Here is a 14,354-nt window from a genome sequence, read left to right on the forward strand (position 1 = left end):
GCTCATATTCATAGTTCCAGAGCTAGGAAGGACCTGAATCAGGTCTTCCTCACTCCAAGGTTTACCTTCTATTACACGGTACCTATTAATGTTGATTATTATATTCAGTTGCATAAATGTTTTTAGCTTAATCAAACTACTGATTATATAATCAGTTCATCTAATCATTTGAATTATATTGATTGTGCTTTATTTTTACATAGCTTAGCTGAGTTTTGTTGTCATACACTATCATAGTCATTGGAGGCCTACACCATCACAGTAGTGTAATTAATATCCACATAAGCAAGATCCTTTATTAATGTTAAATGATAGATTTTTTAAATAAAATCTTGTATATATGCCTCTTTCCTTTACCATGCTCTGCAGAGAAATATAGAACTTAAATATAACAATTATTCTGTCTTTATTTTAATTTGTTTAGTTTGGGCAATTAGGTATTGATTTTTAAAACAGCTAAATGAAATTACTAATCATGTTGTCCTTTTCTTCTAGGGAAAAAGGATTGGATTGTAGAAGTTGCTGAATCCTCTGATGTAAATTCCATTCAGGTTTTCTGGAGAAGAGTCACCTGTTAAAATTTACTACAGAAACTTTTATGGATTTTAAAATATTTGAAACCTGAATCTTTAGTTTGCTGGTAGCAAGGCATAATTTAACCTCTTCAAAGAAAATGATCAAGGTCTCATGCAATCACCATTTTTTCTGGAAACTGTTCTTCATAAGGGAAGTATACATGTAAATAGAAGAGATGATCATGCTTCCTGTAGTCATTTAAGACTAACCTCTTTTAAATCATGACCAGCTTGAAGCGGTCCCAGACTGAAAGACCTGTTGCCACAGAAAGAGCATCAATGGTTGGAACAGATGGGATTTCCAAGGTTCACACCGATGACTTCTACATGCGGCGCTTCAGATCTCAGAATGGCAGTTTGGGTTCTTCTGTCATGGCTCCTGTGGGACCCCCTCGAAGTGAAGGTTCCCACCATATTACCTCCACTCCTGGAGTCCCAAAGATGGGGGTTAGGGCAAGGATTGCAGATTGGCCACCAAGGAAGGACAATGTTAAAGAATCTAGCCGATCAAGTCAAGAAATGGAGACATCAAGTTGCCTTGACAACATGTCCTCCAAAGGCAGTCCAGGAAGTCAAGGTAGTTCAGTTAACCTCAACTCCAGTGACTCTGCCATGTTGAAAAGCATACAGAACACTCTTAAAAGCAAAACAAGACAATCAGACAACATGGATTCCAGATTTCTCATGCCTGAAGCTTATCCTAGTTCCCCTAGGAAAGCCCTTCGCAGAATAAGACAGCGTAGTAACAGTGATATTACTATAAGTGAACTTGATGTGGATAGCTTTGATGAATGTATTTCACCCACATACAAAACTGGTCCATCACTGCACAGGGAATACGGTAGCACATCGTCAATAGATAAGCAGGGTACTTCAGGAGAAAGTTTTTTTGATTTGTTGAAAGGGTACAAAGATGACAAATCTGATCAGAGAGGCCCAACTCCAACAAAACTGAGTGAATTTTTGATAGTCAGCGGAAGCAAGGGTTCTGGCTTTTCTCTGGATGTGATAGATGGACCTATCACGCAGAGAGAGAACCTTAGACTATTTAAAGAAAGGGAGAAACCACTCAAGAGACGTTCTAAGTCAGAAACAGGGGACTCATCCATTTTTCGTAAGTTGCGTAATGCCAAATGTGAAGGGGAACTTGGAAAATCATCAGACCTCGAAGACAATCGATCAGAGGACTCCGTTAGGCCTTGGACTTGTCCAAAGTGTTTTGGTCACTATGATGTCCAGAGCATTTTGTTTGACTTGAATGAGGCAATTATAAATAGGCACAATGTTATAAAACGGAGAAATACGACCACAGGAGCATCTGCAGCTGCTGTTGCTTCTTTAGTTTCTGGACCTTTATCTCACTCTGCAAGTTTCAGTTCCCCTATGGGTAGTACTGAGGACTTGAATTCTAAAGGAAGCCTCAGCATGGACCAGGGAGATGATAAGAGTAATGACCTTGTAATGAGCTGTCCATATTTTCGAAATGAGATTGGTGGAGAAGGAGAAAGGAAGATCAGTTTATCTAAATCAAATTCTGGTTCCTTCAGTAATGAAAGTGCCTCATTTGAATCTACTCTTAGCTCTCATTGCACAAATGCAGGAGTGGCTGTTCTTGAAGTGCCCAAGGAAAATTTGGTTTTGCATTTAGATAGAGTAAAGAGATATATTGTGGAACATGTGGATCTCGGCGCATACTATTATAGGAAATTTTTTTATCAGAAGGGTAAGTGGTGTTTTTAATTAATTTATTTTGCTATACTTATTCAAAATATTAAATCCTTTATATCAGAAGAGAGCTTTGGGCACTACATAATGATAGAACTGATGAATTTTTTATTCTTCTCAGTAGCAAAATGGCTTACCAATCATTTCCTATAAAAGCAGATGTGGGAATTTTTTTTGTTCTTTCATAGTATTAAAAAAAAATACATTTAGTAGGGGGCAGCTAGGTGGCGCAGTGAGTGGAGCACCTGCTCTGGAGTCAGGAGGACCTGAATTTCGAACCGGCTTCAGACACTTAAAACACACGCACAAAAAAAAACCTAGCCATGTGACCTTGGGCAAGTTACTTAACTCCAATTGCCCTCCAAAAAACAAAACAAAAAAAATACATTTAGTGCTTTTTGCTTTTCATGTGGAAAAATTCACAGATTGATTTTTTAATACAAAGTCTCCAAATGGCAACTAAATGAATGGAAGTCTTCTCTCTCAAGCATCTGTTGAGTAGGAAAATGCCACCATGGTACTCTTAAAGATGTGTGTGGTTGTTTCCAAGCATTACAAAGTTATTGAAAACATTTGAAACACCCACTTTAACTTTAACTTTCTTGGCTTTTGATGGCTAAGGAACAAGATCAAGTTCCCCATTGAACAAAGGTAGTCTGTATCAGAGTTTTAGGCCCATTATCCTCTCACTTTCTATGCTAAGTGGAATGAAATGACATTGATGAACTTAAAGTACAAAGTAGATCTCTTTAAATGTATCTATAATTGCAAGAAAGCTTAGTCTCACATTCATACAGCCTTGTCTAGATATTCATTTGTTAAAGAAAAACATTTCCTTACTTTACTAAAAAGCAAAATGAATTGTAAATTCTCTGTAATAATAATTTTGATTAGAATTAAGTAACAAAAAAGTTTAGTCTTATCAGTATTGAGAAATTGTAGGAGGGTAGTTTGTATTTTTGCTTCTGTGGATACACATGTCATTATTTGCAGTGTCCAGGATACTCAAACCTGTTTAAATAACTTGTTGTTTTTCTAGGTAAGCTATTTTTGGAACAAGCATCTAATTCATATATGATCTTATTTGAATATCTTTAACGTCATATTTGCTTGGCTGGCATTTAAACACGAAAGATGTTGTCTTAGAAGTATCTTTTTGCAGCTCATTTTCTAAAACTTCTTTATTTTGCAATTATCTTATCCCCATGCTATTGCCTTGCAAACGGGGATCATAAATGTAATTTCCATGCATTGGTCACCTTCCCTGTTGCTCTTCTTTCTGTTATGATTTATTTTTTATATTTAATCATTGTTCATTTATGTTCTTGTGTGTATGTGGGTACCATAATCCCATAATTCTAGTATAGTTAACAATTTTCCTAACCAAATCTGTAACAAAGTGATCTTCCTTTACAATTCTGTTCACCTGCTCAAACATGACTAGAACAAATATTTTCAACTTTAGTACCACAAAAGGTCCATTATTTGTCAGCAGGGGGTATTCTCTATTCTGGTGCCAATCATAACCGCTCAGCACTTGAGATGAGTTCTTGTTTTTAAGTAATTAAATCTTGTGATGGCCAGCCTCCTGTAATGAGTGTCTTTGAACCTGGTTGTAGGTTTTTAGCAAGGAGGCAGTCTATCCCTGAACCATACTGAAATCTTTCTGACTTGGTATGAGCTTCTGACTTTGTGCTTGACTGGTAGGCTTCAAAAATCTAGGGTTATGTTTTTTTCTGAAATGAAGCATTGGAATAGAACTGTACCAGGCTGAAGACTAATGGGTAAAAGTGTGCCCAAATAGTAAGGATTAAAAAGATGAAAAACAAAGAGTCACAACCCATGAATAATAGAACCCCGTAACTCCACCTTACACTCATTACATTGACAAAGAAAGAAAGTGACTGTCATTGGAGGGGCTTTCTATGAATGCGCACACTAACACACTGTTGGTAGAGCTCCATACTGGAATGTAGTTTGGAATTATTCTCAGAAGGGCAGTAAAGTGTGTACACTTATTGACCCAGTGATGGCACCAGTAGGCTTATCCTCCACAGTGATCAAAGACTGAAGGAAAGTACCCATACCTATAAAAATTAGCAATACTTTTTGAGTGTAGGAAGGAAATAAACACTAACCCCATTAGTTAGAGAGTGACTGAACACATTATATAGCATATGAGCATAATAAAACATTATAGTACCAAAAGAAATTATGAAGGGAATGGATTCAGAGAAACTTGGGAAGACTTATATGAATTGGTAAAGTGAAATGTGCTAAAGTGAGCAGAACCAGGAGAACAGTGTATTCAGTGACTTTAACACTAAAATGAAAGGCAACTTTGAAGACTTAAGCACTTTGATCAATGTAATGGTCAACCATGACTCTAGAGGATCCATCTCCTGATAGAGAAGAGATGGACCAGAGGTGCAGAATGAGAGGTGTTTTCATGTATGGCCACTATATTGCTTTGCTTGACTGTGCTTATTTGTTACAATTTTTGTGGGGTAGACAATGGAGTGATGGTAATGCCACCCCCCAAAAAAATGGCATCAAGGAAGCATGCATTTATTTATTCATTCATTCATCCATCCATCTATTTATTGGTTTGTTCACTTATTTATTTACCTACTTATCTACTTTTTTGTTTGTTTATTTTGCTTTTTGGAGGGCAACTGGGGTTAAGTGACTTGCCCAAAGTCACAGGGCTAGTAAGTATGTCAAGTATCTGAGGCTGGATTTGAACTCAGGTCCTCCTGACTCCAGGGCCAATGCGCCTAGCTGCCCCAAAGTACTGTTTGTTTTTTTGGAGGGGGGAAGGCAGGGCAATTGGGGTTAAGTGACTTGCCCAAAGTCACAGGGCTAGTAAGTATGTCAAGTGTCTGAGGCTGGATTTGAACTCAGGTCCTCCTGACTCCAGGGCCAATGCTCCTAGCTGCCCCAAAGTACTGTTTGTTTTTTTTGGAGGGGGGAAGGCAGGGCAATTGGGGTTAAGTGACTTGCCCAAGGTTCACGGCCGGTTTTTTTGTGTGGGTGTTAAGTGTCTGAGGCTGGAACCGATCCCAGGTCCTCCCGACTCCAGGGCTGGCCCTCTTACTCACTGTGGCACCTAGCTGCCCCTAAGAGATCTATCATTTTTTTTTTTTTTTTGCCTTTTGGAGGGCAATTGGAGTTAAGTAACTTGCCCAAGGTTACACGGCCAGTTTTTTTATGTGGGTGTTAAGTGTCTGAGGCTGTAACCGAACTTGGGTCCTCCTGACTCTGGGGCCAATGCTTTACTCACTGTACCACCTAGCCACCAATTTATTCTATTTTTAAAGGAAATAAGCTGGATATAAGTGCTCTTGGTTTCATATGCAACCCTCTTTTTCTGTTATATGTTCATATTTATTGGTGTTTGTCAAGTTCAAAATAGCAATTTCTTTAAAAAAAAAGAACATCTTCCATTAAAGCCCTCAGTCTTCTCTTCATTTACCTCAACCCCACTTTATATTTCAGGCAGCAGAAGTAATTTTCAGGAATGCTATTCATTTAGGAAGTACTCCCTTTCAATTCTATTTTATATTTCAATTATTTTATACTGTTCTACTTTCCTTGTCCGAACTTTCAAGTTCACTGAGTTGCAGCTTTCTACATGTAATTACCTAATAAATTTTGCTCTAACACTGAAATAAAAGTCAACATAAGGCAGCTCCATCAAGGGCCCTATCCAAGAACATCTACTTAAACTAGTAGGTCTCATTATAGTCTCATTCCATGAATCCAAACTGTCTAGTGTTTTCCTCTTTTTAAGCCTGGGCACCCACTGGCCATCTCACAAAACCTACTTCTCATTCTCACTCCTGTTCTTGATGTCTGGAAGCACTAAGGATCCAGATACACTTATCCCTCCTTTCTCTTCTGTGCTTTTTTTTGCTCCCTTACCTGACATGTGACAATCATGTGAGCTAAAGAGGAATGCAGAAGCAAAAGGAAGCCAGATCATCTCCCATTAACTCAGTATTGATTCAGGGTCAGAGCCAAATGCCTGCTACCTTCATTTGTGAGGTCATCTTTTAGTTTTCCACTGGTTTATATCATAATGGTTTTTCTGTTGTTTGTGTAATGCTCATCTCCAAGTTTCACAAAGTACCGTAGGTCCTGTCACAGTATCCCTGGCCAGAAAAGGCATTGTTCTTATTTTATGGATTAAGATACAGGTAAACAATGGTGCCATTACAGAGATTGCTTTAGGAATGTTGGGATATTGCATGAATCTCTTTTTAACTCTAATTTTAGTTACATTAGTATGAAAATTATAATGAGCTCTGTAAATATGCTGACTTTAATCACAAGATTGTGAATATAGCTGCTGTGATTAGCCTAAAAAACTAAAATAGCTCCTCCCAAGTGTTTTTATCATGGCATTTGCTTTACCCTTTAAAGATTACCTGTTGAATGAAATAATACAACCATATTGTTAGTGTGTACTTTGTGAATATCTTGGCTTATTATCATATGCAACAGTAATTACCACCTTAGGAAAATCCTGTGGTACAGGGACAACTCTACACAAATATTTTCAAACCGTTGTCCTGACCAGCATTTGATTGGCTTTTAGTGTCTTGGAATATTTTCCAAATGATAGATTGGGACCATAGGTTGGGCTTTAAAAGATAAACAGAAGAATTTATGTTTTTTCCAAGAAACAACAGGGAAGCCCTGGATTTTGTTGAATAGGAGAGTGACAGTCACTTTCACAGCCATGTATAGAATGGATTGTAGTTGAGAGAGACGAAGCAAGCGAACTAATGGGGAAACTGTTGGAATAATCCTAAGAGGTGATGGCCTGAACTAAAGTGGTGACTTTGTGAGTAGAGAGAATGGGTCAGATATAAATCTATGTGGGCAGGAAAGATGAGATTTGGCAGCTGATTGGATATATGAAGTGAAGGAGAGTGAGAAATCAAGTATGATATCATTGAGGAACCCAAGAGATGGAGGAATGGTGGTGCCTTTGACAGTGATAGGGACATTTGGAACAATGGTGTTTTTGTGGGGAAAGAGAATGAGTTGTGTTTTGAATCCAATATCTTTATTTTTATTTATTTATTTTCAAATGCTTTATTAACTTCTGATTTACATCATTCATTTCCGCCAGATTTTGAGTTACAGATTTTCTCCCCATTTTCTCCCCTGCCCACCACCCCAAAATAGCAATCCCACAGGATATCCCCTCCTCCAATCTGCTCTCTCCCATATTTTCTCCCATATTCCTTTCGACTTTTCCAGTGGATCTATAATGCTCCAGTGCCTGTATATTTTATTTCCCAATTACATGTAAAATAGTATTAATAATAGTATATATATATATATATATATATATATATATATATATTTTTTTCGTTATTTGATTTTAAAACTGTGAATTCCAGATTCATTCCTTTCCTCCCTTGTCACCCACCCTTACTGGGAAGATAAGCAGTTCAGTATAGTGTACATGTGTGGTTAATGCAAAACAATAACATAGTAGATATATTGTAAAAGACTGACTATATTTCCCTCCTTCCTATCCCACCTCCCACTTGTTCTATTCTCTGCTTTGATCCTGTCCCTTTTCAAAAGTAGGTGCTTCCAACTCCCCTCCAGGAGGGTCTGCCCTCAGTTCCATCATCCCCCCTCTCATCCCCTTCCCCCCTACCCTCCTGGAGGGTGAGATACCCTATTTAGTATGTATTTCATTCCCTCCTCAAGCCAAATTCAATGGGAATAAGGTTGACCCATTATCTTTTGCCTTCCTATTCTTCCCCTCCATTGTAACCATTTTCCCTTGCCTCTTCTATATGAGATAGTTTACCCCATTCTGTCTCTCCCCATCTCCTCTCATTATATTCCTCTCACCTCTTAATTTTACCTTTTAAGTATCATCCCTTCCTGTTAAATTGGTCCTGTGCCCTCTATCTATGTATACCTGTAAACATATATACACACATTCACGTATTTATTCATATGCCCATATACCCTCATATATAGACATATATATATATATATATATAGACATATATATATATACATATATATATATATATTTCTAATCCCTTCAACTACTGAGAAAAGTTTCATAAGTTACAATGATTGTTTTTCCATGTAGTAATGTTAATAGTTCAACTTTGGTACGTTCCTTATGATTTCTTTTCCCTGTTTACCTTCTCATGCTTCTCTTGCTTCTTGTATCTTAATGTCAAATTTTCTATTCAACTCTGGTTTTTTCATCAAGAATGCTTGAAAGTCCTCTATTCCATGGAATGACCATATTTTCCCCTGAAACATGATACTCAGTTTTTCTGGGTAGGTGATTCATGGTTTTAATCCCAGCTCCTTTGCCCAGGACAGTTTGTTCAGTAATGTCAAATGCTGCAGAAAATTTAAGTACATTGAGAATAGAGAAAAGAAACATCACAATTGGCTTTAAGAGCTCATTGGAGAGTACCTACTGTGTACCTAGGCACATTTGGAGAGAGCAGTTTCTGTTGTGTGATGAGATTGGAAGCTAGATTACAAAGGGTTGAAGAAGCAGAGGAGAGAAGCACAAAGAGGAGAGGTGGTGGAAGCAGTTAAGTCTTAGGGTAACTCCCACGAGAGGGTTGATGGAGAAAAGAAAAAGAGACATAGAAAAGGATGGAAAGGTTTACTGAAGTTGTTTTTCCCCCCTAAGTATGTGGGAAATTTTAATAACATTTGAAGTCAGTAAGGGAGGAACCAGTAGAGTCAAGAGTGGTTGAATATTAAAAAGACAAGGGATAATTGACGGTTCAGTCTTCAGCACAATGTATGGAGAGACTGGCCTTGGCAAGGAGAAGGACCACCTCATTATATAACTGGGGAAAAGGAGGAGAATGGAAGATGATACCAAGGGATTTGAGATGAAGGGTGAAAGAGGGAGCTTACAATGAACATCTTATTTTTCTCAGTAAAGTAAGAGGCTTAGTCCTCAGGAAGGAGGAGGAGGAAGGTGGTGGTATGGGAGGTTTGAAGAGAAAAGAGAAAGTTTAGTGTTGTTAGGTAATCAGGGACTGTCTTTTGCCTCTTTTTTGTATCTCCAGCGCTTAGCACAATGCCTGGTACATAGTAGGTACTTAATAAATGTTTATTGAATGAAATGTTTGTTAATAAGTAATCAATTAGTGAAAAATAAAAGGATTGCCTTGCTGTAACTAGGGCTCATTTGAGGATGAATATATTTTAAATTGATGTTCAATCAGCATGGTTGTGTGAATCCCTCCAGCTCCATTCAGCAAGACACGAAAGGGTATTGAGGAGGTGAATGGTGGAAGGAACTCAGGGCAGTAGTCTAAAAAAAAATGGTATTAGAAATCAGGGTGATTGTATATAAGAAATATTTGAGGTGGAAGCTGTATAGGATTTGACAAAATTTGAATGTAAGGTGTAACACAGGAGAGAAGTAAAAAAAATGAAAAATTTTTAATCCTTGATCACTAGGACTATCTCCATTAATAGAAATAGCAAAGTCAAGAGAAAAAAATGGTCTTTGAAGAAAATAAATGATGAGTATCATCTTGTCCTTCTTGAGTATGAGATACTACTTTGACATATATCAACTATGTAGTAATGTCCAGTGAGTAGTTGATGTTGTAAAACTGGACTCAAGGGGTCAGTGCTGGAGATAATATATTTTTAAATATTGGGTGTGCCACTGAAATGCCTCCAGAGGAGATAGTTAACATTCTAGTGCCTTTATGTTGTTATTGGTTCTTTGTTCTCAAAGAGGACCAATGACATCCCAAGAATGATGACTTGCATGGGAATTGAATTTGAGTGAAGCAGAGCTTCCCAAAGTCATCAGCCTCACGCTCTCCTCCAGGGTCATAAGGAGTCCAGTGGCAAAACAATAGGTCATATTGACTGGTGAGGGATCACAAGTGGAGATAGGTGGAGAGTTATATCCCATTTCACAAACAGCCACTACAGGGAGAATGGCCCTGAAAAGAATTAAAGGATGGAGGCATTAGAGATCACAGTGACAATACACAGGGTTGCGGCGGCTAGGCGGCGCAGTGAATAGAGCACCAGCCCTGAAGTCAGGAGGACCTGAGTTCAAATGTGGCCTTAGACACTTAACACAGGAAAAGCTAGCCATGTGATCTTGGGCAAGTCACTTAACCCCAACTGTTCTCCAAAAAGAAAAAGTAAAAAAAAAAGATGTACAGGGTTCTTTTACTTTTTACTCAACCCTATTGATTCCATTTATATAATTAGTTAACCTAGCCTAATGATTTGCCACTTATATCTGTCCCTCTGTTTTTGTACCTCACACTTACCTTACTATTGACCTAGTTCAGACACTCATCACTCACCTCCCTAATGGGTTATTAAAGTCATCTAACTGTTCTCCTTACCTCTCTTCTCTCCTTTCTCTAATCCATCTTTCTTATACCTTCCAAAACAATTATCCTAAAGCACAGATCTACCTGTCATCTAACTGGTCAGATATCTTTAGTTGGCTCTCTGCTGTGTATAGGATGGAGTGCAGATTTCTTAGTCTGTCATATTCAGGGTATTTAAATTCTAAACTTTAATTTCATACTATCATTTCAGCTTTATTTAATTCTGTTCCTTTATATCTTATAAGTTGTGAACTCTATAGCTGTCCGTAATCTAGTACTACACTCTCCTGCCTCTTTGCTTTCCCTCAGATCCTCTGTGCCAGAAATTCATCCTCTTCCTATTTCTTTTTTATTTAAGATTTTATTAATATCTTTTGTTACTTTCATCGTAATTATCTCCTGTCCTTCCCCTTGCCCCTGCCCAAGAGAACCATCCTATATAACACATGGTATTTTTTATAGAGAGGAGATAATCAGCATAACTGAGAAGTACACAGAAAAGTCTGAAAACATGTACATTGTTCACAGACTGCAGTGTAACCTGTGGACCTCTGACCTTCGTGAAGGGGTGTGTTGGAGGTGTTTTCTCATATCTCTTTATTTGAGTCCTCCTTGAATTTTGTTACATTCACTTTTGAGTTTTGGTATGTAGTTGTTGCTTGCATTGCTATAGTTACTGTGTATATTGTTTTCTTATCTCTGCTTACTTAACTTTGTTATTTTATATAGATCTTTCCATGCTTCTCTGTTTTCACATCAATCATTTCTTGAAGCACAGTAATATTCCATTACATTTGTATACCACAGTTTGTTTAGCATTTCCCCAATTGACAGGCATCTTCTTTGTTATTAAAAAAAAAAGCATTGCTATATATATTTTGGTGTATATAGAGGCTTTTTTTATTATCAGTGACTTCCTTAGAGTATATGTCCAATAATAGTCTCTGCTGTTCAAAGGAACATTCTTGTATGGATGTTTTATGGACAAATGTCAGAGATTATCTGCATAATTCCAGATTGCTTTCCAAAATTATTATATCATTTTATAGCTTCACCAGTAATGTATTATTGTACCTGTCATTCTACATTTCCTCCAACATTGAGTATTATCATTTTTTATCTGGTTATCCAGTTTTCAGGATGTGAGATGGAACCTCAAAGTTATTTTGATTATTATTTCTCTTCTTATTAGTGATTTGGTACATTCTTTCATGTGATTGTGAATACTTTACAATTCTTCTTTTGAGAAATGTTTGTTCATGTCCTTTGACTACTTTATTATTGGGGCATGGCTATTAGTCATATGTATATACATATATACATATGTAGATACATAGATACATCATTTATTTCTTGAATGCCAAATCCTGATCAGAGAAATTTGACACAGATTTTTTTCCCCATTTGACCACTACACTTTTTATCCTAGGTGTATTCATTTTGTCTGTGCAGAATCCTTTACCTATTTCAGCCTCCTTCCTTCCTTCCTTCCTCCCTTCCTTCCTTCCTTCCTTCCTTCCTTCCTTCCTTCCTCCCTCCCTCCCTCCCTCCCTCCCTCCCATAGCTAGTAAGTATGTCAAGTATCTGACACCAGATTTGAACTCAGGTCCCCCTGACTTAAGGCCTGGTGCTCTCTTCACTGTGCCACCTAGCCACCCCGATCCTTTTCTTTCTTAAAGGTGCAGATCAGGTGTCACCTACTTAAGGAATCCTTCCATAATCCCACCTCTAACTCCCAAATGAAATTGACTAATCTTTTTTTTTTTTGCTAGCTTTTTATCTAGATCTCTTTGCCACCTCACTCACATTCCATCCTGTATTTATTTATCTGATTGTCATCCTCCCTGTTAGATTATAAGCTCCTGGAGGATCGTAACTATTTCTTTTTCCAGTTTTGTATTTCCATTTATCTAGCACAGTACTCTGCACTTAATAGAATTTTGTTTAATTCAGTTGGGCCAGAGTAACTGAATAAACCTTTATGTTCTTGGAATTACATTAGTTATTTTTACATTTTGTTCAATATGTGTATAGCCTTTTGGTATATAATTTTTTTTCAGTGTTGATCTGTGAGTGAAGTATAATATTTCTACAACATGGTGTTAAAATGCCTCTTTTATTTTGCTTTAGAACACTGGAACTATTTTGGAGCAGATGAGAACCTGGGCCCAGTGGCTGTGAGCATTAGAAGAGAAAAACCAGAAGAATTGAAAGAAAATGGACCACCATACAACTATCGAATAATATTCAGAACTAGTGAGGTAGGCTATGAATAAGAGAGGCTTGAGGCTTAAAAGGAGCTAATAATAATTAGAGGTGTTGTTGCATTGTAATTGAAGTTTTATCTAACATTTCATAGATATTTATATGTGATAATCAATTAGCTATTTCTAAATATTTGTGTCAAAACCTGTTAACATCATTCTTATGCCATATAGGTAGTATGTAGTATATCCACCCAATTTAATAATCAGTGATCCATAGAAATTGCATCTGTTGCTCTGCTCCTTCCCTCTTCACCATGTCTTCCTTCTAGCCGTGTACATACCTAAAACGTTAGACGATAGAATGAGAACCTGTTCATCATCAAAGACCCTGGCAAAACAACAACAACTTTTCATTTTTGTAGCACTTGTGAGATACCTACAGTCCATTTTCTTCTTTACAACCCTAGCAGATGGTTAGAACGAGAAGAGTATTTCCATATAGTTGAGGGAGCTAAAGCTCAGAGAGAATATGTCAAAGACAAGACTAGAATACAACTTTTCTGCTTCCAAGACTGAGTCTACTGTTACTATCAATTTGCACCCTCTGTATTGATGCCTTCCCTAATCACCCCAGCTAAACAATCTACTTTCTTTGAATTCATATGGCACAAAATTCATATCATTTGTATGGCATTTATTGTATAATATTCTGTTTATACAGTCTCTCTAACTTTTCTTTGTTTTATCATTGTCAGAAATTTCTAGCATGGAATTTTAGAATATCCTTTTTTACTTGGAGGACCAGAGAGCTATCATTTAAAAAAAAACAACAATTACACAGGTACTCAGTATATATTGAACATATAGGTACCCCATTAATGGATGATGAAAGAAGGAACAATGAAAGAAAGGAAGAAAAAGAAAAGCTATTGATTTTGGCTTTATATTTTGGGGTGGTACTGGTGTCGGGAAGACCTTAGTTCATACCCAGCCTTAGACATTTATTTAGCTGTAAAAGTCGCTTAACTTCTTAGTTTCTTCTTCTGTAAAATGGGAATAGTAATAGTACCTGCCTCCTCAATTGTTATGAAGCTCAAATGAGATAGTAATTATAAAGTGCTTAGCACTGTCTATAAGTACTATATACATGTTTACTATTATTATCATCATTATTATTAGCTTGACACAGTGCTTTAAGGCTTTAAAAAATGTTTTATATAGATTTAAACCTCTTGACAGCCATGTGACTCCTGGTATCATTACCCCATTTTACAGATGAGGAAACTGAGGCTCAGAGACTCATTCAGTTAAGTATCAGAGTCAGGTTTCTAAACCAGGTCTAATTTATTCTCTGCTATATTCCCTGCAATGGCTATTCCAAATCTCTTTTTTTTCTCCTCTGCCTTCTCCTTCCTCTAAACTCAGGACATCTCCTTACAACATACTAAGAAAATAAAGCTATT

The 14,354-nt window shown here is 37.2% G+C and overlaps 1 protein-coding gene across 7 annotated transcripts in view; it reads left to right on the forward strand.

Moving 5' to 3' along the window:
- SIPA1L1 (signal induced proliferation associated 1 like 1) overlaps positions 1-14,354 on the forward strand; it is a 367,706-nt gene that overhangs the window by 199,825 nt on the left and 153,527 nt on the right. For all 7 annotated transcript variants that reach the window (XM_069092084.1, XM_069092083.1, XM_069092086.1 and 4 more), the window contains 2 exons: positions 496-2,298; positions 12,815-12,945. In XM_069092084.1, the coding sequence (XP_068948185.1) occupies positions 798-2,298; positions 12,815-12,945 (1,632 nt within the window). In that variant the 5' untranslated portion in view covers positions 496-797. The remainder of the gene's footprint in view (positions 1-495; positions 2,299-12,814; positions 12,946-14,354) is intronic.

The sequence above is a fragment of the Petaurus breviceps genome, unplaced genomic scaffold, assembly GCF_028583685.1.
Source record: "Petaurus breviceps papuanus isolate PSGF00001 unplaced genomic scaffold, PetGlider_PUasm1.0 189, whole genome shotgun sequence".
In the NCBI taxonomy this organism is placed as follows: domain Eukaryota; kingdom Metazoa; phylum Chordata; class Mammalia; order Diprotodontia; family Petauridae; genus Petaurus; species Petaurus breviceps.